The sequence below is a fragment of the Triticum aestivum genome, chromosome 3A, assembly GCF_018294505.1.
Source record: "Triticum aestivum cultivar Chinese Spring chromosome 3A, IWGSC CS RefSeq v2.1, whole genome shotgun sequence".
NCBI classification, from domain to species: domain Eukaryota; kingdom Viridiplantae; phylum Streptophyta; class Magnoliopsida; order Poales; family Poaceae; genus Triticum; species Triticum aestivum.
The window spans coordinates 741,834,263-741,861,247 of NC_057800.1; the positions used below are offsets into that span (position 1 = coordinate 741,834,263).

Genomic DNA, 26,985 nt, shown 5'->3' on the forward strand with positions numbered 1-26,985 from the left:
CCTACTAAGATCCCGCTCGCTCAGCCCGGCTCCCAGCTCCACTCGCTCGCTTAGCATTTTTTTCCATCTTAGTTCCCCTGCCATCTACTATCCACGATTGCTAGTTTTATAAGAAAAGTGGCTATATTTTTTGTTTGGTAAAGTTTGTTAAATCAAAAGATGTTCACAGATTTAAAACCATGAATTTTCTAAAATTTTCAGGAATACAATTTTTTTCATTAATTTCAAAAATATTCATAAATTTGAAATAATGCTTGCAAGTTTAAATCATGGCCATAAAATTTAATGTGTTAATTTTAATCATTTGAATAGATGGTCGTGAATTACAATGTGAAAAACAAATAAAAGAGAAGTAACGTAAAAAGGGAAAAAAACAGGAATCCACAACAACTATGGGCTTTGTTGGCTTGTGCGTTTGGTAGAGGGAGCCACAACAACAATGGGCTGGAGAGGTGGAGCCACCCCCAATGCTTTGTTTAATTATTTATAATTTTATCTAAAAAATATATATATATAATTCATTTGCTCAGAAAAAATATTTATAATTCAAATTAACTCCTAACTGGTTTTTTTAGCAATGGAACTATGTCTTTTCATGTAGAAGAAAAGAATTGAGCAGTTAACATGGAAAGCTGGCCATGTTTATGCCGTGCCCTCCATCCACTGTTGTAATCTTCTTAATTATATGGATTTGGGCCAATTTTCAAATAGGAAATCAGGTGGGGAGTTCCCCCTCTGATCCAGACAATTCAAGAAAATTAATCTTAACATCTCAACGATAAATACCAAAGTAGGTGAACGAATAAAGTATACACTGGTAGAAAAAGGGCTTATAGTCCCGGTTCGTAAGGGCCTTTAGTCCCGGTTCCTGAACCGGGACTAAAGTATCGGTACTAATGCCCCGACCCTTTAGTCCCGGTTCAATCCAGAACCAGGACTGATGGGCCTCCATGTGGGCAGTGCGCAGAGCCCAGGCAGGAGACCCTTTGGTCCCGGTTGGTGGCACCAACCGGGACCAATAGGCATCCACGCGTCAGCATTTCTGTGCCTGGGGTTTTTTTTTTTTGAAAGGGGGGGGGGTTTGGGGGTTTTGGGGGGTTAATTTAGGTGTTTCATATATTGTGTTAGCTAGCTATAATTAATAAAGAGAAGTGTCCTCTCTTACGTCCGTGCTTGGTCGACGCTACGTACTATACATACGTATAGAGAGGACTAGACACGCTAGTTAGCTAGTAAGCAAACGAAGGAAACAGAAGATCGTCATGAACATATATGCATACAGAGAGAAGTGATATCGACCACCTCTCCTTCTCCGAGAGATTAGTCGAACAACAAGTTCTCGTATATCTATCCGACACTACCGGCTACATATATACAATAATTATCTCTTACAAATATAATCATACGGACTCATGGTCCACATAGTATTCTCCGTCTTCAGCGATCACTTGGTCAAGAAAGAATGCCGCCAATTCCTCTTGAATTGCTCGCATGCGAGCTGGTGCTAGGAGTTCATCCCGCTTCCGAAACATCTAATTTGAAGAAGGGGGTCAATACATATATATATGAATGAATGAAACTCAATACAAATGATGGTAATAAAATAAAATTGTGAATGTTGTTATTTACGTACTTCATATTGTTCGTCAGAGTACCCGCCCCGCTCACAGGTCGTGTGGCGGATGGACTCGCAGACGTAGTATCCACAGAAATCATTCCCTTGTTCCTGCCACAACCACTTTACAAGAAATAGAGGTCAATCAAACTGATAAGCAAGAATGCTAAATGGTATTGATGAAACTAGCGCTTGAATCACTAGGAGATGCGCGGAACATGCTACTATAGTACTTACTTTCGGGTGTCTAAATTCCAGCTCCTTCGGCAGTCCCGGAACTTTTCTGGTGAATTTTCTCCAAACCCTGCCGGACAAAGAAAACAATTACTTGATATCAGGAAATGAACAAAGTTGCTGATATGGTGGATAATGATCGATTTAACTTACTTCTTGAGGATTTCAGTCATGTCCGCATACTCCTGGGGATCTTTTCGTTTAGAGTCCAAGACGGTTACTACTCCCTGCTCAAGCCTAATCTCTAGGAGAATATAGTGGAAACTGCACACGCATGCATAACTCATCAATTACATTACTATAACCTGGACTAATATATAAGGGAAACCGAATATGCACAAGACAGTAACACTCACTTGAAGTTGTAAGGAAAGAGTATTATATCTTTGTTTTCATTTTTTTGAATGATCGTAGCAAGTTGGCCTCGGTATCTCCGGGACGATGTTCAACCTCAGTTGCATCTATGAGATATGTGTTAACGAACCCAATATCACCGATTTGTCTTTTCTTCAATTCGGCGATCTTCATTCTGCATAATATAGTGAGGATAATTATAAATACATGCAATGAAAGAGATGAGCTATATAGAGAGACTTAATGACAGAAGTAGTAGTACTTACAGACAGTAGCAGGTGATCGTTGTTTTATCGAGGGCCAATTGATTGAAAAACTGATAGAACTCCTCAAATGGAATAGGCAACAGTTCAATTCCAACGAGGTCATGCTCCGGTTTAACTCTCGCATACAAAGTACTCCTCCCCCCAGACTCTCTGCAGATTTTCAAGTACCAATCATGTAATCTTCGCATCATCGTTGTTAAAGATTTTCATCTTTGACGAGAGGCTTCCCGTACTCGTATCTGTGTATCTGCACCTCCATGGGATCATAATGTACATCGTCGGGCAGGTAATCGTCAACATTGCCATAACCGGGCACCATCCTCGGATCGACGATGTCGCTAGGCACCTTGAGGGGGGGGCACGATTGCTTCGCTTGTTCGCCGAGCTGGGCAATTTGTTTCCCAGCTGCTCGTCGTTCTTTCAGCCTTTGATCACTGACTGTACTTCCCGATCGCTCCGCTTAGGCCCATGTCTTTGCAATAATGCGCTCATAGTTGCCTTTTGGCGGAGACTTGGGTGGTTTTGCCAGGGCAGCCAGAGTGCGCTTCACTTTCGCCGGATCTACCTTCTCCTCCGGAGGTGGATGTCTCTTTGCTTTCAACCCTTGAAACCAGTCATCCACTTCGGTTCGCGCGATCTTCGCGTTCTCCTCCGGGGTCCTCTCGTATGGTAACTTCTCTGGAGTCTTCAGAGAAGGACCGAATCTGTATGTCCTCCCGCCTATGGTTGTACTGCTAGACGCCGACCGAGCAGACGGAGCGTTGTCTTCTTTACTTGCTTACGAGGTGGAGGAGAAGGACTACGACGCGCCGGAGCAGCTGGAGCGGCGGCAGGTCTCTTCCGCACTTGCTAACGAGGCGGAGAAGGAGGAGGCTGGCTGCTCGGGCGCGTCGACGCAGGCGGAGAAGGAGGCGGAGTGCCGCCACGCGCCGGAGAAGGAGCCGGCCGAGGGCCCTGATCATCACTCGCCGGAGGAGGAGGCGGTGGAGGAGGCGGAGTGCCCTGACTCGCCGGAGGAGGAGGAGGAGGCGGAGGCGTCCAGTTCGGAAGGTTGATGAGCTCCTTCCGCCATAGGCATGGAGTCTTCAGAGCAGACCCCAGCCGAGTCTCCCCTTCACCGGTAGGGTGGTCAAGCTGGAGGTCCTCAAATCCCTCCGTTATTTCATCCACCATCACCCTAGCATATCCTTCTGGAATCGGCCGGCAGTGAAAAGTTGCGTCGGGTTCAGTAGGATAAACAGAGCCAACAGCCGCCTTGACCTTCAAATTCATCCATTGCGTCATAAGGTGGCAATTTTGAGACTCCGTGATAGCATCCACGGGATAGCTGGCAGGAGCCGTCAAGGCATGCTCCGGCTGAAGCAGCTCGGTGGAAGCCACGCTGCTTCTGCGCTGAGATGGCGGGGTAGCTTCAGGGGAGGCTTCGGCAGTACGTTTGCTGCGATTTTCTTCTCGTTCCTCTATCGCGTCTACCCTTGTTTGCAGCGCCTGCATTTGGGTCTGCTGCACTTCTTTCCTCCTCTCATGGGATTTGTAACCGCCTGCGTCCGGAAACCCAACCTTCCACGGAATGGAGCCTGGCGTGCCTCGTGTCCGTCCAGGGTGCTCAGGATTCCCGAGGGCCATTGTGAGCTCGTCGTTCTCTCTGTCTGGAAAGAACGTCCCTTCCTGCGCTGCTTCGATATACTGCTTAAGCTTCCTGACTGGTATGTCCATTTGATCGTTCGTCCAAATGCACTTCCCTGTTACAGGGTCCAAGGTTCCGCCAGCCCCGAAGAACCAAGTCCGGCAACGGTCTGGCCAGTTAATTGTCTCTGGTTCGATCCCTTTATCAACCAGATCATTCTCAGTCTTGGACCACTTAGGCCGGGCTACGAGGTAGCCACCTGACCCCGTGCGATGGTGAAGCTTCTTCTTCGCAGCATTTTGCTTGTTTGTCGCCGACATCTTCTTACTCTTTTCGATGTCTTGTGGGCCACAAATGCGGGCCAGTGATCTCTGATCTTCTCATATCTGCCCTTGAATTCTGGTGTCTCATTATTTTCGACAAACTTATTCAGCTCTTTCTTCCACCTCCTGAATAGTTCTGTCATCCTCTTAAGAGCAAAAGACTTGATTAATTTCTCTTTAACTGGGTTCTCTAGATTATCCTATGGCGGTAGGGTGAAATTTGACTTCAGCTCAGTCCAAAGATCATTTTTCTGCATATCATTGACATAAGACACCTCAGGGTCTTCTGTAGCCGGCTTAAACCATTGCTGAATGCTTATCGGGAACCAGAACCCCGCACTGAGCAACAAATGTGTTCTTTGTTCGGATGGGTTCAATCGGTTGGCCGTCGGGCGCGATTGCTATGATCTCAAACTTTTCATCCGAGCTCAACTTTTTCTTCGGGCCTCGTCTCTTTACCGAAGTTGTGCTCGATCCGGAGGGCTAGAAAAAAGAACAAAGACTTAATTAATACGTGTACATACCAAAACAATGAATGCATCAATCAGCTAGTCAGCACAGGCTTAACTAATATATATACCTGGCCGGACTCGGTTCAGTCACCGGAGCCGTCATCACGGTCTCCTTCTTGCACCGGCATTGGGTCACCGGAGCCGTCCTCATGTTCTTCTTCTTGCACCGGCATTAGGTCACCGTAGCCAGCTTGTCCACCCTCTCCTTCCAGACCATCGGTTTCGTTGAGAAACAACGAGACGGCATCACTTCCTTCTGCGATTATGTCCCTCAACAACGCTTCTTTTGCTTCGTCTAGGGCGGTGTCCATAGTTTCTACAAATATTTACAACATGGCAATTATTATTCAAACATGACAGATGGATATATTAGTGCCAAACGTAGAACTAGCTACCTAATCATAGTAGGCTATCGGGAGGGGGTATATATCGACAACGACGACACTACATCTATGTCCCTCGACGACCCTCGTTCCCGATAAAAAAAAGAGGAAGAAGAAGAAAAAAAAGAGGAGAAGAAAGAATAGAGGAGAAGAACTCCTCTATTCTTTCTTCTCCTATTCATTTTTCTTCTTCCTCTTCTTTTTTTATCCTCTTCTTCCTCTCATGTTCGAGAGGATCGCCGAGGGGTCGGGAGGTTGCCTAGTGTCAAAGGATTCAACAAAACCATGTCTTCATCATTAGGCGAAAGTAACATGTGCATGATGGTACGAAGCTCTTCAAAGTTGTTCTGGAACGGAGTCCCAGATAGGATAATTTGCTTTTTGGTACAAAGTTCAGCAAGAGCCTTCCGAATATCGCTATTTGGAAGGCCTTTGCTGAATTCGTACCAAAAGGAGGATTATCCTATCCGGGACTCCATTCCAGAACAACTTTGCAGAACTTCGTACCAACATGCCCTGGTTACTTCCGGCTAATGATGAAGGCATGTATTTCTTTAATACTTTGACACTAGGAAACCTCTCTCGACCCCTCGGCGATCCTCGACCCCTCGAACCCTCGACGACCCTGGAACCCTCGACCCCTAGACGAAGCTGGAACCCTCGACCCTCGACCCTATAGAACCCTCGAACCCTCGACCCTGAAACCCTCGACCCTTGACCCCTTAACGACCCTCGACCCTCTACCCTAGTTCCCGACCCTCGACCCCTCGGCGATCCTCGACACCCTCGTTCCCGATAAAAATTAAGAAGAAGAAGAAGAAGAAGAAGAAGAAGAAGAAGAAGAAGAAGAAGAAGAAGAAGAAGAAGAAGAAGAAGAAGAAGAAGAAGAAGAAGAAGAAGAAGAAGAAGAAGAAGAAGAAAGAGGAAAAGAAGAAAGGAATAGCTAGAGGAGAAGATCGAAGAAAAAAGAAGAAAAAAAAGAGGAGAAGAAGAAAGGAATAGTGGAGAAGAAGAAAAAATAGAATATATTATTTTTCTTCTTTTTTCTTCTTCTTATTTATTTCTCCTCTTCTTCCTCTCCTCTTCTTCTTCTTATTTAGTTCTCTCGACCCCTCATCCCTCTCTCGACCCCACGACGACCCTCATCCCTGATAACATTTTTTTTCTCCCCTCGACACCTCTCGACCTCTCGTCCCACTCTCGACCCCTCATCATCATCTATCAACCCCCTCGTTTTCTTTAGCATATATCCATGAACAAAATAGAGGAGAAGATCAAATAAAAAAAGAAGTATTCCTCTTCTTATTTTCCTTTTTCAACTCCTTCCTTTTCTTCTTCTTCTTCTTCCTTCTTCCTTCTTCCTCTTTTCTTCCTTTTCCTTATTTTACTTTTTCCTCTACACTAACCTAATTAAAATGCACTAACCTAAAATCGATATCTACTAACAAACTAAATAAAAAAATTAATACATATATGAAAAAACATATATAAACAAAAAAATGCTATGAACATTATATTCATACATACATATATAGCCACATCCATTCATCATATAGCATAAACAAAAAAATTAATACATATATGAAAAAACATATATAAAAAATGCTATGAACAGAGCCTCGACGGCGGCGGCTCACAACGGGGGCGGCCGGCGAGGGCGACGGCGGCGGCGGCGATGGCGTTGGCGACGACCACGGCGTTGGCGGGGGCGGGCGGCGGGCGGCGTCGAGGCAGCGCCTGGCGGCGACGAGGCAGGGGTGACGAGGACGGCGGGCTCGGGGCGGCGCGGGGCGCGGGCAACGGCGGGGGCGGCGCGGGGCAGCGCCTGGCGGCAACGGGGCAGGGGCGACGAGGACGGCGGGCTAGGGGCAGCGCGGGGCGCGGGCGACGGCGGGGGCGGCGACGATGTCAGGGCGTCGCGGGCGACGACGGGGCGGTGCGGGGCGCGGGCGACGACGTCGGGGCGGCGCGGGCAACGACGGGGCGGCGCGGGGCGCGGGCGACGATGGGGGCTGTGACGACGTGCGCGGGCGACGACGACGAGGAGCAGGGCGTCGGGGCAGAGGGCGGCGTCGGCGGCGGGGAGAATGAGGAACTGAATGAAATTTTTGACAAGTGTTGTATATATAGCAAGAGCATTGGTCCCAGTTCGTGAAACCAACCGGGACTAATGCCCCCCTTTAGTCCCGGTTGGTGCCACCAATCGGGACCAAAGGCCTCTTTTTTGGTCCCGGTTGGTGGCACCAACCGGGACTAAAGGCCTCTTTTCAGCAGCCCAAAGGGCGGGAAGCGGCGGCCTTTGGTCCCGTTGGTGGCACCAACCGGGACTAAAGGGGGGCATTAGTCCCGGGTCGTAGCACCAACCGGGACTAATGCCGCCCTTTAGCCCCGGTTGGTGCCACCAACCGGGACCAAAGGCCTGTGCTGCCCCGAATCCAAATATTTAGTCCCACCTCGCAACTTGAGAGGGAGGCGCACCTGTTTATAAGGTGCGGTGCGCCTTCCCTCTCGAGCTCCTTTCTAAAACAGGCTTTCGGGCCTAACACTGCAGTCTGTGCTTGTGGGCCTATTGGGCCTCCCGCGGGCCTGAATCCTGGCCCATGGTAGGGTTTCTACTCTTATTCAGGCCGTGGGGGCCCAGTAGGTGGCACTTTTTTCGTTTTTTTTGTTTTTTTTTGTTTCTACTTAGAACTAAATACTTATAGTTTTGTAGTGTTTTCTTTTTTATTTTAGGTCACAAAAATTATAAACTTTCTGTTAGTGCCATTAGTTTTAAAATTTGAATAATTTAAATTTGATTTTTTTTAAAATTTGTGTGAATCACTAGTTTATGAATAACTTTACTATAAAAATTGATTTTTGAGTCAATCTTTTTCCTGCTATTTAATATTACTGTGTTTTATCATTATACTCAATTTGGTAATTTTAGTTAGTCATAACAAATATTATAGGGGTGAGCCCTATTTTTTTCCATTTTTTGTTTTGTTTTCTGCATTATTTATTTCCTTTTGTTTTTTGCTTTATTTTTTAATTCTTTTTGCTTTTAGTTTTAGAAAAATTATAAACTTTCTGTTAGTGCCATTAGTTTTCAAATTTGAAAACACTTTTTTAGTTTTTTAGTTTTCTTTGTTGCTTTATTTATTTTATTTTGTTTCTACTTACAACAAAATACTTAATGTTGCTATTTTTATTTTTTTCCAGTTTTTTTGTTTTGTTTTCTGTATTATTTATTTTCTTTTGTTTTTTTCTTTATTTTTTAATTCTTTTTGCTTTTAGGTCAGCAAAATTATAAACTTTCTGTTAGTGCCATTAGTTTTAGAAAAAATATAAACTTTCTGTCAGTTCCATTAGTTTTTAAATTTGAATAGTTTAAATTTGAACATAGATGCACCTATAGAGAAAATTCGACCTAAATTCATAGTTTTCAAATGAATTCTGAAAAAGTTGGCATAGCATACTCGTCTGTTACAAATTTGGCATGGTATCATCACGTGCATCACGCAAAGGTTCACGCAAAGGTTCACGCAAAGGTTCTTCGTCACGTGCATCACGTGATTGAGGAGCGGACCTCTAGGTCTTTCCAGTAGGGTAGGTCCCAAAATATAGATTTCTTCTTCCACATGGGTGCGCGTCCCTCAGCGTCATTCGGAACAGCTAGTCCACCGGGACCCTTTCCAAAGATTACGTAGTGTAAATCATTGACCATAGGAAGCACGTGATCACCGGTGCGCATGGCGGGCTTCTTCCGGTGATCTGCCTCGCCTTTGAAATGCTTGCCTTTCTTTCGACATTATGGTTGGTCGGAAGAAATCGATGATGGTCCAGGTACACATTCTTCTTGCATTTGTCCAGGTATATACATTCAGTGTCATCTAAACAGTGTGTGCATGCGTGGTATCCTTTGTTTGTCTGTCCTGAAAGGTTACTGAGAGTGGGCCAATCGTTGATGGTCACGAACAGCAACGCCTTAAGGTTAAATTCCTCCTGTTTGTGCTCATCCCACGTACGTACACCGTTTCCATTTCAAAGCTGTAAAAGTTCTTCAACTAATGGCCTTAGGTACACATCAATGTCGTTGCCGGGTTGCTTAGGGCCTTGGATGAGAACTGGCATCATAATGAACTTCCGCTTCATGCACATCCAAGGAGGAAGGTTATACATACATAGAGTCACGGGCCAGGTGTTGTGATTGCTACTCTGCTCCCCGAAAGGATTAATGCCATCCGCGCTTAAAGCAAACCATACATTCCTTGAGTCCTTTGCAAACTCATCCCAGTACTTTCTCTCGATTGTTCTCCACTGTGACCCGTCAGCGGGTGCTCTCAACTTCCCATCTTTCTTTCGGTTCTCACTATGCCATCGCATCAACTTGGCATGCTCTTCGTTTTTGAACAGACGTTTCAACCGTGGTATTATAGGAGCATAACACATCACCTTCGCAGGAACCCTCTTCCTGGGGGGCTCACCATCAACATCATCAGGGTCATCTCATCTGATCTTATACCGCAATGCACCGCATACCGGGCATGCGTTCAGATCCTTGTATGCACCGCGGTAGAGGATGCAGTCATTAGGGCATGCATGTATCTTCTCCACCTCCAATCCTAGAGGGCATACGACCTTCTTTGCTGCGTATGTACTGTCGGGCAATTCGTTATCCTTTGGAAGCTTCTTCTTCAATATTTTCAGTAGCTTCTCAAATCCTTTGTCAGCCACAACATTCTCTGCCTTCCACTGCAGCAATTCCAGTACGGTACCGAGCTTTGTGTTGCCATCTTCGCAATTGGGGTATAACCCTTTTTTGTGATCCTCTAACATGCGATCGAACTTCAGCTTCTCCTTTTGACTAATGCATTGCGTCCTTGCATCGACAATGACCCGGCGGAGATCATCATCATCGGGCACATCGTCTGGTTCCTCTTGATCTTCAGCAGCTTCACCCGTGGCAGCATCATTGGGCACATCGTCTGGTTCCTCTTGATATTCACCAGCTCCCCCCGTTGCAGCATCACCGTATTCAGGGGGCACATAGTTGTCATCGTACTCTTCTTCTTCGCCGTCTTCCATCATAACCCCTATTTCTCCGTGCCTCGAACAAACATTATAGTGTGGCATGAAACCCTTGTAAAGCAGGTGGGAGTGAAGGATTTTCCGGTTAGAGTAAGACCTCGTATTCCCACATTCAGTGCATGGACAACACATAAAACCATTCTGCTTGTTTGCCTCAGCCGCATCGAGAAACTCATGCACGCCCTTAATATACTCGCAGGTGTGTCCGTCACCGTACATCCATTGCCGGTTCATCTGCGTGCATTATATATAATTAAGTGTCCAAATTAATAGAAGTTCATCATCACATTAAAACCAAAGTGCATACATAGTTCTCATCTAACAACATATAGCTCTCCAGAGCATCTAATTAATTAAACCATACATTGAAACTATGTAAAACATTTCAATGCGAAAACAAATGCGATCATAATCGCAACCAAGGTAACAATTGATCCAACGGCATAATGATACCAAGCCTCGGTATGAATGGCATATTTTCTAATCTTCAAGCGCATTGCATCCATCTTGATCTTGTGATCATCGACGACATCCGCAACATGCAACTCCAATATCATCTTCTCCTCCTCAATTTTTTTTATTTTTTCCTTCAACAAATTGTTTTCTTCTTCAACTAAATTTAACCTCTCGACAATAGGGTCGGTTGGCATTTCCGATTCACATACATCCTAGATAAATAAAATCTATGTCACGTTGGTCGGCATAATTTTCATAAACAATAAATGAACCAATAGTTATAAAGATAATATACATACCACATCCGAATCATAGACAGGACGAGGGCCGACGGGGGCAGATACCAAAACCATCGCACTATATAAGATGCAATAATAAATGTAAGAAAAATGATACAAGTATCTATCTAAACATACAAGTAAGAATATTTTTCCTTTTAGAAAGAAGATAAGAACAAGAGGCTCACCACGGTGGTGTCGGTGATGAGATCGGCCCGGGTGATCGACGGCGGTGAAGACGGGGACGGGGCGTGACGGACCGCTAAATCTAGACAAATCTCGAGGAAAATGGAGCTTGGAGGTCGAGCTTCGAGAGGAGAAAGCTTAAGTAGTGTGGCTCGGGCATTCCATCGAACACCTCATGTGCATAGGAGGTGAGCTAGAGCACCACAAAGCCCTCTCCCCCTCGGCCAGAAAAAACAGAGCACTGTGCTCTGCTCTTGCGCGAGGGGGTATATATAGGCACCTCATTGGTCCCGGTTGGTGACATGAGCCGGGACTAAAGGGGAGCCTTTGGTCCCGGTTCAAGGCACCAACCGGGACCAATGGTGGTGGGTCAGGAGCGAGGCCCATTGGTCCCGGTTCGTCCCACCAACCGGGACCAAAAGGTCCAGACAAACCGGAACCAATGGCCCACGTGGCCCGGCCGGCCCCCTGGGCTCACGAATCGGGACCAATGCCTACATTGGTCCCGGTTCTAGACTAAATCAGGACTAATGGGCTGACCCGGCTTGAACCAAAGCTCTGTTTTCTACTAATGATAGGAGAACCTCCACTGAACAATAATGATTCAAGAAATAGTCTGATGAACAATAATGGAACAATCCATCTAATGCTTATTACATTTGCTAATTAAATAAGTGCAGGACGCAATTCTATTTTAGTACCCTCTTGATCGACGATCTAGAAACAAGATCAAAGCTGCTAGCGAGCCGAAGACAGATGGGCGGATGTTCTAGCTTGGGGCGAAGAAGATCTCAGAGTCGAGCCTCTTGGAGCGGAACAACTTTTCCATCTCTGGACTGGTGTTGAAGGCTGACTCTAGTACTGCCGGCGAAATTGCCTTCCACACTGATGTCCTCCCCGCCAAGTGGCTAAATATCGGGCTGCATTGTTTTTGCATAATAGCATGATTGTTAATTAATCAGATTGATCAGAATATAATTGAAATATATGACAAATAAAATTGCAACATAGTGCAAGATTACAATACAAATAATTTTGCACAAAGAATTAGCATAAAAAAGCATGTTTTTATTTGTAAATCTCCCTTCAAATTTATATATATAGTAACCCTATAGAAAGCATATATGACAAGAGCTTCGTTTTAGTACCTCGCAATGATGGGAATATATGATAAATCCAAATTATTGAATAAAATTCAGTATAAATGTTGGAGACTTTATTTTAAAAGGTGCAAAACATGCCACAAATTTGTGCAACTAAAGTCCTATTTTAGAAAGAAGTTCTTTTTTTCCGAAAGGGGGGGGGGGGGTAGAAAGAAGTTCTTAGTTTAATTTGCTAAACTGAACCAAAATATGCCGAACAGATAATGCAGCAGATCAAGAGTTTAGTCCATAGTCTAGTTCTTGTATGTAGATTGTAGAAAGAGAAAGAGCATATTTTGTACGTACTTGGGAGTGGTGATGATGGAGAACCACTCCATGCCGGTGTCGTCGGCGATCTTGGAGACGACAAAGAATCTGGGCACGATGAAGAGGCACCCGGCTTCGGCACGGGTCTCGAGCACGCGGGTGCCATCGATGCCCACGGCCTGGACGCGCCCGCCGCCGCGCACGATGTACGTGACCTGGTATGCCGAGTCGCAGGAGAAGCCCGGCGAGCACATGGAGCGGCCGCCGATCCTCACCAGGTCGGCGCCCAGCCCAACCTCCTTCACCAGTGGCAGGTTGGCCGTGTTGAGCACCACGACACAGCCGCCGCCCGGGATGTCCACGTCCAGCGGCGCCTCTAAACAGTTGAGCACCACGCCCTCCCGGTCCTCGGCGCGAGGCTCCGGCATCCGGTGCCCTGCGGCAATCTTCACGACGCCGGAGCCAGGCTGGGTGGAGACGATCTTAGCAGCAGCGTTCTGGTCAAGGTCCCAGGCGCGCGCGACGAACTCAGTGGAGAAGCCCGTGAAGATGCCGCTGGCGCCGGTGAGCTGGAAGTTGGTGAAGCGGCCTGGGGTGTGGCCCTTGGAGGTGTCGCCGAGGAAGAGCACCACGAGCTCGGCAGTGGATCCCTCGGTGTTGTGCCACCAGGTGACGGCGCCGAAGGGCAGCGCGAGCGCGTCGCCCTCCTTGACGGGGATCACCTTCTCCTTGGCCGCCTCAGGGAGCACGAGGCCGCAGGCGCCGGCGCCCTGGAGCACGTAGGCGACCTTGGCAGAGTCGGAGTAGCTGGGAAGGGCGAGCCCGCCGGCGGAGAGGTGCAGCTTTGCGGCGCCAATGGAGGCCGCGCCGAGCATCGGCAGGTCGGCCGGCGACCAGTCGTAGTACGAGCCACCATCGCTGCCATAGGCCTTGGCAGGCTTCTTGGGCGACAGGTCCATGCACATGACTTCGGCGGTGGTAGTGCGCTGCACCATTGTGATCAGGATGAGAAAAACGTTCTTGGCGTGGGAGAGGAGGAAAAGGTGGCGGCCGAAGGGTGCGTATTTCTAGTTGATGCTGGTGCCTGACTGCCTGGTTCGTTCGATTAGGATAAGGATTGTTTGTTCTAACTAATTATCCCATTTTACTCGCTCGCTCGAGAGATTAGCTTACGATGTGTTGGTGTATGAATATTGTAATTAGGTGACTTCTTAGGGACTAAAACGTAAATTGTACAAACAAATATAAATAAGTACAGAGAGAAGGGATCGGTGTGGAACGATCCAGAGTTTCCCCAAATCCTCTTCTTCATGCTCCCTCAAATCCCTAGCTCAAATCACTCAAATCTCATATGATTTTCAACATGGCATCGGAGCAGGTTAATCTTCTCTGTTTTTTGCTGTGATTTCAACCTATTGCGGTGCTGTGTCGCCGTGATTTGCGGCTATCGGTGGTGATTGATGCGCACTCGAGCTGCTGCCGGGACCTGCGAGGTTATCTCAAAGCTGCGGCAAGGAGCGCCGCGACCGGTCTACTGCTGCCTGTTGCGTGTCGACCGCCGTCCGGCGTGGCTGAGCGTACTCCTGGTATTTGCCGTACTCTGACGTTGGGAAACTGCTTGGTGCGACTGTTGGGCTGTTCTTGCCGAAGGAGTAAGCTGGCTTGTTGTTGCTGATTGTGGTTGCTTTTGGTCAACTGTGATTAGTGTTGCCGTATATCTCATCTCTGCTTGGTGGCCGGATTAAAATACTTCTGCTGCTTGTGTGCATTCGAGAGTACTAGTATATTTAGTTGACATCGACTCTGCTAGTACTCTGCTTTTGTGCTGCCTGTGTGTTGTTGCTGGTGGAGTGCTGCAAAAGAAGTCCTGTGTGACTGGCTCTTTTGGTGGTGGTAAATCATGGCAGATCCAAGCAAGGAGAAGTCAGGGGATAGTAGTGTGGATAAGTTATATGAAATTTTTAGCAAAGTATTTGAGCAGCAACAACAACTCAAATTGGTTCCTGAAGCAGTCAAGTATGCGCTTGAGCCTAATCCGGTAAAGTTGGTTGGACCGGGCAATTACATTAGTTGGGCACGACATGCTCAGTTAATCCTGAGTTCTCATGGTTACGAAGAATTACTTAGTGCTGATGAAAGTGGCACTAGCACAAAACAGATCAATGACAGAGTGTTGGTCTGGTTATTAGGAAGCATGGAACCATCAATTCGAGAGCAAGTTGAGACTATGACCACTGTATCTGAAGTGTGGAGAGCTTTGGAGAAGCAATTTTCGGGAAAATCAAATAAGATGCAGGCTACTCGCATCATGCAGGAGTTGACTCACTTAAAGCAAGGCTCAAAATCAGTGACTGAGTATGCTGGTGAGATAAAGAGATTGTGCAGGGAGTTGCATTATTACCATCCATTTCAACCTGTTGACAAGAATGACATGGCTATTCAGCATACCTGGTTTGAACCATTTGTGGGCAAGCTCTTCCTTGATGGCCTGAATCAGGAATTTGACCTCCGTCGTCAGCTAATATTCTCCAAAACTGAATGGCTAAGCCTTGACGATATCATCTCTAGTGTGATTGAGGAGGAGACTCGTCTTATTCAACCCAAGGAGCATGGTCAGGAAAATTCAGATGCACGTGCAGCCCTATCCATACAAGCTCGTCATGCTCCAAGGCCGTTTGGTAAAATAGATAAAAGCAAACTATTGTGCAACCATTGCAAAAGGACCGGACACGCAAAGGATATGTGTTTTGAGCTGCATGGCTATCCATCTTGGTGGGAAAAAGGGAAGTCTCGGCCAAGGGGAGTTCAGGGAGCAAGTAAAAGACATGCTAATCTCACTACATCCACCAGGGAGCTGCCAGTGGTAGATGTGCGAGCTCTTGAGGATTTCACTTCCAAGCTTAGACTCTCAGAAGGCTCCTCTTCCTCTCAAGGTTCATCTAAAGTTGAGTCTAGCCTTCATGTCACTTCTGACCAAGGTATGCCAAATCATCAGGTCCACACTTCTCGAGCACAACCAAAATCTTGGATTATTGATACAGGAGCTACTAACCACATGACAGGAGTCCCGAATTTATTCACTTCCTATACACCTTGTTCTGGTAAGGACAAGGTACGTGTAGCTGATGGATCCATGGCACCTATTACAGGACGTGGATCTGTCAGGTGCACTAAGACATTGTCCTTATCCCCTGTCCTACATGTTCCAAAATTTCCAGTCAATCTCTTGTCCGTTAGCTCTATTACTCAATCCCTTAATTGTAGATGTTGGTTTGATCCTACCTGTTGTGCTTTTCAGGAGATAGACACAGGGAGATTGTTGGCGACTGGGACCGTGCATGATGGACTCTACTATCTTGATGAAGGAAGTGATGAAGTTGCTTTTGCATCATGTCTGTCTCCTGGTCAAGAACTACTACTACACCATCGCAGGCTCGGACATCTTTCTTTTGTGGCATTATCTCGTATTTACCCTTCTCTTTTTAAGCTGTCTCCCAGGGAGCTCCTGGTATGTGATGCTTGTGAATTGGCTAAACATACAAGGGGTTCCTATCCTAGTATAGGTTTAAGGAGTGACAAACCATTTGAAATGATTCACTCTGATGTTTGGGGACCCTGTGAGGTTCACTCCATTTCTGGACATCGATGGTTTGTAACTTTTATAGATTGCTTTAGTCGTTACACTTGGCTTTATCTTTTGAAGCGTAAGAGTGACGTGTTCTCGGTTTTTAAAGATCTATGTGCTCTTATTAAAAATAAACATGGGGCAACTATTAAAACTTTGCGTTCAGATAACGGAACTGAATATGTCAACCAAGAATTTGGACAGTTCCTTGCCTCAAATGGCATTGAACATCAAACGACCTGTGTTAACACTCCAGAGAAAAATGGTGTTGCAGAGCGTAAAAACAGACATCTGCTTGAGGTTGCACGCTCACTTATGTTTACAATGAATGTGCCTAAATTTCTTTGGGGGGAAGCAATAAAAACTGCAACATATTTGATAAACCGTATGCCTCTTCAGGTTCTTGGTCATAAGACTCCTGTTGAGTGTCTCTTGAAATCTAATGATTTTGTAGTTCCTCCGAAGGTCTTTGGGTGTGTTTGCTTTGTGCACGACTATAGGAACTCTGTTGGAAAATTAGACCCCCGTGCTCTCAAATGTGTTTTCATGGGTTATTCTGCCTCCCAAAAGGGTTATAGATGTTGGTGTCCTTCGGAGCGTCGTTTTTTGTGAACATGGATGTGACGTTCCGTGAACATGAATCATATTATGGACCAACAAATGACACTGGCATTGCCTTATCCCCACCTGAAGTGCAACAAGAGGGGGAGAGTGATGATGGAGGCCCTCCATTAAGCCCTATTCTTGTTTCCACTTCAGGTGGTTTAATGTTGGAAATATGCCCTAGAGGCAATAATAAAAGTATTATTATATTTCATTGTTCATGATAATTGTCTTGTATTCATGCTATAACTGTATTGTCCGGAAATCGTAATACACGTGTGAATACTTAGACCACACTATGTCCCTGGTAAGCCTCTAGTTGACCAGCTCGTTGTGATCAACAGATAGTCATGGTTTCCTGACTATGGACATTTGATGTCGTTGATAACGGGATCACATCATTAGGAGAATGATGTGATGGACAAGACCCAATCCTAAGCATAGCATAAAAGATCGTGTAGTTCGTTTTGCTAGAGCTTTGCAAGTGTCAAGTATCTCTTCCTTCGACCATGAGATCGTGTAACTCCCGGATACCGTAAGAATGCCTTGGGTGTACCAAACGTCACAACGTAACTGGGTGACTATAAAGGTACATTACAGGTATCTCCGAAAGTAGCTGTTGGGTTGACACGGATCGAGACTGGGATTTGTCACTCCGTATGACGGAGAGGTATCTCTGGGCCCACTCGGTAATGCATCATCATATTGAGCTCAATGTGACCAAGGTGTTGGACACGGGATCATGCATTACGGTACGAGTAAAGTGACTTGCCGGTAACGAGACTGAACAAGGTATTGGGATAACGACGATCGAGTCTCGGGCAAGTAACGTACCGATTGACAAAGGGAATTGCATACAGGGTTTGATCGAATCCCCGACATAGTGGTTCATCCGATGACAACATCGAGGAGCATGTGGGAGCCATCATGGGTATCCAGATCCCGCTGATGGTTATTGACTAAGAGAGTCTCGGTCATGTCTGCATGTCTCCCGAACCCGTAGGGTCTACACACTTAAGGTTCAGTTACGCTAGGGTTATAGGGATATGTATATGCAGTAACCCGAATGTTGTTCGGAGTTCCGGATGAGATCCCGGACGTCACGAGGAGTTCCGGAATGGTCCGGAGGTAAAGATTTATATATGGGAAGTCCTGTTTCGGGCATCGGGACAAGTTTCGGGGTTATCGGTATTGTACCGGGACCACCGGAAGGGTCCCGGGGGTCCACCGGGTGGGTCCACCTGTCCCGGGGGGCCACATGGGCTGTAAGGGGGTGCGCCTTGGCCTAATGGGCCAAGGGCACCAGCCCCACATAGGCCCATGCGCCTAGGGTTCAAGGGGGCAAGAGTCCTAGGAGGGTAAGGCACCTCCTAGGTGCCTTGGGGGGAGGGAAAACCCCCCTTGGCCGCCGCACCCCCTAGGAGATTTGATCTCCTAGGGCCGGCCACCCCCCCTTGGCACCCCTATATATAGTGGGGGGAGAGGAGGGACTTCATACCTGAACGCCTGGCCTTTGGTTGCCTCCTTCTCCCTCCCCAACACCTCCTCCACCTCCATAGTGCTTAGCGAAGCTCTGCCGGAGTACTGCAGCTCCACCAACACCACGCCGTCGTGCTGCTGCTGGTGCCATCTCCCTCAACCTCTCCTCCCTTCCTTGCTGGATCAAGAAGGAGGAGACGTGGCTGTTCCGTACGTGTGTTGAACGCGGAGGTGCCGTCCGTTCGGCGCAGGTCATCGGTGATTTGGATCACGTCGAGTACGACTACATCATCACCTTGCAAGCTTCCGCACGCGATCTACAAGTGGTATGTAGATGCAAACTCTCTCCCTAGACTCGTTGCTTAGATGAACTCATAGATGGATCTTGGTGAAACCGTAGGAAAAATTTTAATTTTCTGCAACGTTCCCCAACAGTGGCATCATGAGCTAGGTCTATGCGTAGTTCTCTTTGCACGAGTAGAACACAACTTTGTTGTGGGCGTGGTTTTCGTCATCTTACTTGCCTCTACTAGTCTTTTCTTGCTCAACGGTATTGTGGGATGAAGCGGCCCGGACCAACCTTACACGTACGCTTACGTGAGACCGGTTCCACCGACTGACATGCACAAGTTGCATAAGGTGGCTGGCGGGTGTCTGTCTCTCCCACTTAGTTGGAGCGGAATCGATGAACAGGGCCCTTATGAAGGGTAAATAGAAGTTGACAAAATCACGTTGTGGTGATTCGTAGGTAAGAAAACGTTCTTGCTAGAACCCAATTGCAGCCACGTAAAAGATGCAACAACAATTAGAGGACGTCTAACTTGTTTTTGCAGCGATTGATCATGTGATGTGATATGGCCAGAAGTTGTGATGAATGATGAATTGTGATGTATGAGATCATGTTCTTTGTAATAGGATTCACGACTTGCATGTCGATGAGTATGACAACCGGCAGGAGCCATAGGAGTTGTCATTATTTTTTGTATGACCTGCGTGTCATTGAATAACGTCATGTAAACTACTTTACTTTATTGCTAAACGTTAGTCATAGAAGTAGAAGTAGTCGTTGGCGTGACAACTTCATGAAGACACGATGATGGAGATCATGATGATGGAGATCATGGTGTCAAGCCGGTGACGAGATGATCATGGAGCCCCGAAGATGAAGATCAATGGAGCTATATGATATTGGCCATATCATGTCACAACTATAATTGCATGTGATGTTTATTATGTATTATGCATCTTGTTTACTTAGGACGACGGTAGTAAATAAGATGATCCCTTATAAAATTTCAAGAAGTGTTCTCCCCTAACTGTGCACCGTTGCTACAGTTCGTCGTTTCTAAGCACCACGTGATGATCGGGTGTGATGGATTCTTACGTTCACATACAACGGGTGTAAGACAGTTTTACACAGCGAAAACACTTAGGGTTAACTTGACGAGCCTAGCATGTGCAGACATGGCCTCGGAACACGGAGACCGAAAGGTCGAACACGAGTCGTATGGAAGATACGATCAACATGAAAATGTTCACCGACGATGACTAGTCCGTCTCACGTGATGATCGGACACGGGCTAGTCGACTCGGATCGTGTAACACTTAGATGACTAAAGGGATGTCTAATCTAAGTGGGAGTTCATAATTTGATTAGAACTTTATTATCATGAACTTAGTCTAAAACCTTTGCAAATATGTCTTGTAGATCAATGGCCAACGCTAATGTCAACATGAACTTCAACGCGTTCCTAGAGAAAACCAAGCTGAAAGATGATGGCAGCAACTATACGGACTGGGTCCGGAACCTGAGGATCATCCTCATAGCTGCCAGGAAACAATATGTCCTAGAAGGACCGCTAGGTGACGCTCCCGTCCCAGAGAACCAAGACATTATGAATGCTTGGCAGTCTCGCGCTGATGATTACTCCCTCGTTCAGTGCGGCATGCTTTACAGCTTAGAACCGGGGCTCCAAAAGCGTTTTGAGCATCACGGAGCATATGAGATGTTCGAAGAGCTGAAACTAGTTTTTCAAGCTCATGCCCGGGTCGAGAGATATGATGTCTCCGACAAGTTCTACAGTTGTAAGATGGAGGAAAACAGTTCTGTCAGTGAGCACATCCTGAAGATGTCTGGGTTGCACAACCGTATGACCCAGCTGAACATTAACCTCCCAGATGAGGCGGTCATTGACAGAATCCTCCAGTCGCTCCCACCAAGCTACAAGAGCTTTGTGATGAACTACAACATGCAGGGAATGGAAAAGACCATTCCTGAAGTGTTCTCGATGCTGAAGTCAGCAGAGGCTGAAATCAAGAAAGAACATCAAGTGTTGATGGTCAATAAGACCACTAAGTTCAAGAAGGGCAAGGGTAAGAAGAACTTCAAGAAGGACGGCAAAGATGTTGCCGCGCCTGGTAAGCCAGTTACCGGGAAGAAGTCAAAGAATGGACCCAAGCCTGAGACTGAGTGCTTTTATTGCAAGGGGAAGGGTCACTGGAAGCGGAACTGCCCCAAATACTTAGCGGATAAGAAGGCCGGCAACACCAAAGGTATATTTGATATACATGTGATTGATGTGTACCTTACCAGTACTCGTAGTAACTCCTGGGTATTTGATACCGGTGCCGTTGCTCATATTTGTAACTCACAGCAGGAGCTGCGGAATAAACGGAGACTGGCGAAGGACGAGGTGACGATGCGCGTCGGGAATGGTTCCAGAGTCGATGTGATCGCCGTCGGCACGCTGCCTCTACATTTACCTACGGGATTAGTTTTGAACCTTAATAATTGTTATTTAGTGCCAAGTTTGAGCATGAACATTGTATCTGGATCTCGTTTAATACGAGATGGCTACTCATTTAAGTCTGAGAATAATGGTTGTTCGATTTATATGAGAGATATGTTTTATGGTCATGCTCCGATGGTCAATGGTTTATTCTTAATGAATCTCGAGCGTAATATTACACATGTTCATAGTGTAGATGCCAAAAGATTTAAAGTTGATAACGATAGTCCCACATACTTGTGGCACTGCCGCCTTGGTCACATTGGTGTCAAGCGCATGAAGAAGCTCCATGCCGATGGACTTTTAGAGTCTCTTGATTATGAATCGTTTGACACGTGCGAACCATGCCTCTTAGGTAAAATGACCAAGACTCCGTTCTCCGGAACAATGGAGCGAGCAACCAACTTGTTGGAAATCATACATACCGATGTGTGCGGTCCAATGAGCGTTGAGGCTCGCGGAGGATATCGTTATGTTCTCACTCTCACAGATGACTTGAGTAGATATGGGTATGTCTACTTAATGAAACACAAGTCTGAGACCTTTGAAAAGTTCAAGGAATTTCAGAATGAGGTGGAGAATCAACGTGACCGAAAGATAAAATTCTTACGATCAGATCGTGGAGGAGAATACTTAAGTCACGAATTTGGTACACACTTAAAGAAATGTGGAATCGTTTCACAGCTCACGCCGCCTGGAACACCTCAGCGAAACGGTGTGTCCGAACGTCGTAATCGCACTCTATTGGATATGGTGCGGTCTATGATGTCTCTTACCGATTTACCGCTATCATTTTGGGGATACGCTCTAGAGACAGCTACATTCACTTTAAATAGGGCACCGTCTAAATCCGTTGAGACGACACCGTATGAATTATGGTTTGGAAAGAAACCTAAGCTGTCGTTTCTAAAAGTTTGGGGATGCGAAGCTTATGTCAAGAAACTTCAACCTGAAAAGCTCGAACCCAAGTCGGAAAAATGCGTATTCATAGGATACCCTAAGGAAACTATAGGGTATACCTTCTACTTAAGATCCGAAGGCAAGATCTTTGTTGCCAAGAACGGATGCTTTCTGGAAAAAGAGTTTCTCTCGAAAGAAGTAAGTGGGAGGAAAGTAGAACTCGATGAAGTACTACCTCTTGAGCGGGATAGTGACGCAGCACAGGAAACCATTCCTGTGATGCCCACACCAACTGAAGAGGAAAACCATGATAATGATCAAGGTACTTCGGATCAAGTTACTGCTGAACTTCGTAGGTCCACAAGGACACGTTCCGCACCAGAGTGGTACGGCAACCCTGTCCTGGAAATCATGTTGTTAGACAACAATGAACCTTCGAACTATGAAGAAGCAATGACGGGCCCGGATTCCAACAAATGGCTTGAAGCCATGAAATCCGAGATAGAATCCATGTATGAAAACAAAGTATGGACTTTGACAGACTTGCCCGATGATCGGCGAGCGATAGAAAACAAATGGATCTTTAAGAAGAAGACGGACGCGGATGGTAATGTTACCATCTATAAAGCTCGACTTGTCGCTAAGGGTTATCGACAGGTTCAAGGGATTGACTACGACGAGACATTCTCTCCCGTAGCGAAGCTAAAGTCCGTCCGAATCATGTTAGCAATTGCCGCATACTATGATTATGAGATATGGCAGATGGACGTCAAAACAGCATTCCTTAACGGGCATCTTAAGGAAGAACTGTATATGATGCAGCCGGAAGGTTTTGTCGATCCTCAGAACGCTAACAAAGTATGCAAGCTCCAGCGATCCATTTATGGACTGGTGCAAGCATCTCGGAGTTGGAACATTCGCTTTGATGAGATGATCAAAGCGTTTGGGTTTATGCAGACTTATGGAGAAGCCTGCGTTTACAAGAAAGTGAGTGGGAGCTCTGTAGCATTTCTCATATTATATGTAGATGACATACTCCTGATGGGAAATAATATAGAATTTCTGGACAGCATTAAGGCCTACTTGAATAAGTGTTTTTCAATGAAGGACCTTGGAGAAGCTGCTTATATATTAGGCATCAAGATCTATAGAGATAGATCGAGACGCCTCATAGGTCTTTCACAAAGTACATACCTTGATAAGATTTTGAAGAGATTCAGAATGGATCAGTCCAAGAAGGGGTTCTTGCCTATGTTACAAGGTATGAGACTGAGCTCAGCTCAGTCACCGACCACGGCAAAAGATAAAGAAGAGATGAGTGTCATCCCCTATGCTTCAGCCATAGGATCTATTATGTATGCCATGCTGTGTACCAGACCCGATGTAAACCTTGCCGTAAGTTTGGTAGCAAGATACCAAAGTAATCCCGGCAAGGAACACTGGACAGCGGTCAAGAATATCCTGAAGTACCTGAAAAGGACAAAGGACATGTTTCTCGTTTATGGAGGAGACGAAGAGCTCGTCGTAAAGGGTTACGTCGACGCTAGCTTCGACTCAGATCCGGATGACTCTAAGTCACAAACCGGATACGTGTATATGTTGAATGGTGGAGCAGTAAGCTGGTGCAGCTGCAAGCAGAGCGTCGTGGCGGGATCTACGTGTGAAGCGGAGTACATGGCAGCCTCGGAGGCAGCACATGAAGCGATTTGGGTGAAGGAGTTCATCACCGACCTAGGAGTCATACCCAATGCGTCGGGGCCGATCAAACTCTTCTGTGACAACACTGGAGCTATTGCCCTCGCAAAGGAGCCCAGGTTTCACAAGAAGACCAGGCACATCAAGCGTCGTTTCAACTCCATCCGTGAAAATGTTCAAGATGGAGACATAGAGATTTGCAAAGTGCACACGGATCTGAATGTCGCAGATCCGCTGACTAAACCTCTCTCGCGTGCAAAACATGATCAACACCAGAACTCTATGGGTGTTCGATTCATCACAATGTAACTAGATTAGTGACTCTAGTGCAAGTGGGAGACTGTTGGAAATATGCCCTAGAGGCAATAATAAAAGTATTATTATATTTCATTGTTCATGATAATTGTCTTGTATTCATGCTATAACTGTATTGTCCGGAAATCGTAATACACGTGTGAATACTTAGACCACACATGTCCCTGGTAAGCCTCTAGTTGACCAGCTCGTTGTGATCAACAGATAGTCATGGTTTCCTGACTATGGACATTGGATGTCGTTGATAACGGGATCACATCATTAGGAGAATGATGTGATGGACAAGACCCAATCCTAAGCATAGCATAAAAGATCGTGTAGTTCGTTTTGCTAGAGCTTTGCAAGTGTCAAGTATCTCTTCCTTCGACCATGAGATCGTGTAACTCCCGGATACCGTAAGAATGCCTTGGGTGTACCAAACGTCACAACGTAACTGGGTGACTATAAAGGTACATTACAGGTATCTCCGAAAGTAGCTGTTGGGTTGACACGGATCGAGACTGGGATTTGTCACTCCGTATGACGGAGAGGTATCTCTGGGCCCACTCGGTAATGCATCATCATATTGAGCTCAATGTGACCAAGGTGTTGGACACGGGATCATGCATTACGGTACGAGTAAAGTGACTTGCCGGTAACGAGACTGAACAAGGTATTGGGATACCGACGATCGAGTCTCGGGCAAGTAACGTACCGATTGACAAAGGGAATTGCATACAGGGTTTGATCGAATCCTCGACATAGTGGTTCATCCGATGACAACATCGAGGAGCATGTGGGAGCCATCATGGGTATCCAGATCCCGCTGATGGTTATTGACTAAGAGAGTCTCGGTCATGTCTGCATGTCTCCCGAACCCGTAGGGTCTACACACTTAAGGTTCAGTTACGCTAGGGTTATAGGGATATGTATATGCAGTAACCCGAATGTTGTTCGGAGTCCCGGATGAGATCCCGGACGTCACGAGGAGTTCCGGAATGGTCCGGAGGTAAAGATTTATATATGGGAAGTCCTGTTTCGGGCATCGGGACAAGTTTCGGGGTTATCGGTATTGTACCGGGACCACCGGAAGGGTCCCGGGGGTCCACCGGGTGGGTCCACCTGTCCCGGGGGGCCACATGGGCTGTAAGGGGGTGCGCCTTGGCCTAATGGGCCAAGGGCACCAGCCCCACATAGGCCCATGCGCCTAGGGTTCAAGGGGGGCAAGAGTCCTAGGAGGGTAAGGCACCTCCTAGGTGCCTTGGGGGGAGGGAAAACCCCCCTTGGCCGCCGCACCCCCTAGGAGATTTGATCTCCTAGGGCCGGCCACCCCCCCTTGGCACCCCTATATATAGTGGGGGGAGAGGAGGGACTTCATACCTGAACGCCTGGCCTTTGGTTGCCTCCTTCTCCCTCCCCAACACCTCCTCCACCTCCATAGTGCTTAGCGAAGCTCTGCCGGAGTACTGCAGCTCCACCAACACCACGCCGTCGTGCTGCTGCTGGTGCCATCTCCCTCAACCTCTCCTCCCTTGCTTGCTGGATCAAGAAGGAGGAGACGTGGCTGTTCCGTACGTGTGTTGAACGCGGAGGTGCCGTCCGTTCGGCGCAGGTCATCGGTGATTTGGATCACGTCGAGTACGACTACATCATCACCTTGCAAGCTTCCGCACGCGATCTACAAGTGGTATGTAGATGCAAACTCTCTCCCTAGACTCGTTGCTTAGATGAACTCATAGATGGATCTTGGTGAAACCGTAGGAAAAATTTTAATTTTCTGCAACGTTCCCCAACATTTACCCATTCTTGATAATGCTCAAAATCAGGGGGAGGAGACAAATAATGATGGGTGTATTAATGGTTCTGGTCATGGAGACGTACAAGATACAATGGAAAATACTTCACTTCCTTCTCAAGAGGGTGAGCTTACCATGCATGAGGACCCGGGTACTAACACTAACTCTTCTAGTTCCATTGCTCCTATTAGCACCGCAGGGCAAAGTGATAGCCAATTATCTACTCATACTCCTCAAGATGATCAACCTATTGCTTTGAGGAAACCAATTAGAAATCAAAACATCCCAGGACACCTCAAAGATTTTGTTGGACCTAAACATGACATAGCAAATTTCATTTCCTATGATTACTGTTGTCTACCATTCAAAAGCTTTATTGGCTCTTTAGACTCTGTGTCCACACCATCTAATTGGAAAACTGCTATAGAGGACCCAAAATGGAAGGAAGCAATGCTTGATGAGATGAAAGCCTTGGAGAAGAATGAGACTTGGGAGCTCGTGGATCTACCACCAGGCAAGCAACCTGTAGGATGTAAGTGGGTCTTCACTATTAAGCACACTCCTGAGGGTAAGGTGGAGAGATATAAAGCACGCCTTGTTGCAAAGGGCTACACACAAACATATGGAATCGATTATGAAGAGACCTTCGCACCAGTGGCAAAGATGAATTCAATAAGGACGCTAATATCATGTGCTGTAAACCTAGGTTGGGATATTTATCAGATGGATGTGAAGAATGCTTTCCTTCATGGTGATCTTCAAGAGGAGGTATATATGCATATTCCACCTGGGTTTGAGTCGAGTCAAACCATTGGAAAGGTGATGCGCTTGCATCGCTCTTTGTATGGCTTAAAGCAGTCACCACGAGCTTGGTTTGATCGGTTTAGACAAGCCATGCTAAAAAAGGGTTATCTTCAAAGCAATCCTGATCATACCCTATTTTATAAGCACACTGATGGCAGAGTGGCAATCCTTATAGTGTATGTAGATGACATTGTGGTTACTAGAGATGATTCCAAAGAAGTTGCAGGTCTGAAACATCACCTTGCACGGGAGTTTGAAGTGAAAGACTTGGGACAACTAAGATACTT

The 26,985-nt window shown here is 46.5% G+C and overlaps 2 protein-coding genes across 2 annotated transcripts; one reads left to right on the top strand and one right to left on the bottom strand.

The window, feature by feature from the left end:
- Nucleotides 1-11,876: 11,876 nt before the first annotated feature.
- LOC123059652 (11S globulin seed storage protein 2) lies at nucleotides 11,877-13,751 on the bottom strand. The gene is made up of 2 exons (XM_044482163.1): nucleotides 12,753-13,751; nucleotides 11,877-12,224 (listed from the first exon to the last, which is right to left on the bottom strand). The coding sequence occupies exons 1-2, from the start codon at nucleotides 13,706-13,708 to the stop codon at nucleotides 12,074-12,076; spliced, it is 1,107 nt and encodes a 368-aa protein (XP_044338098.1). The 5' UTR covers nucleotides 13,709-13,751; the 3' UTR covers nucleotides 11,877-12,073.
- A 256-nt stretch (nucleotides 13,752-14,007) lies between these two features.
- Nucleotides 14,008-16,406, top strand: LOC123059653 (uncharacterized). The gene is made up of 2 exons (XM_044482164.1): nucleotides 14,008-15,691; nucleotides 16,012-16,406. Exons 1-2 carry the CDS (start codon nucleotides 14,614-14,616, stop codon nucleotides 16,053-16,055), a joined length of 1,122 nt encoding a protein of 373 aa, XP_044338099.1. The 5' UTR covers nucleotides 14,008-14,613; the 3' UTR covers nucleotides 16,056-16,406.
- The last annotated feature ends 10,579 nt before the right edge of the window (nucleotides 16,407-26,985 follow it).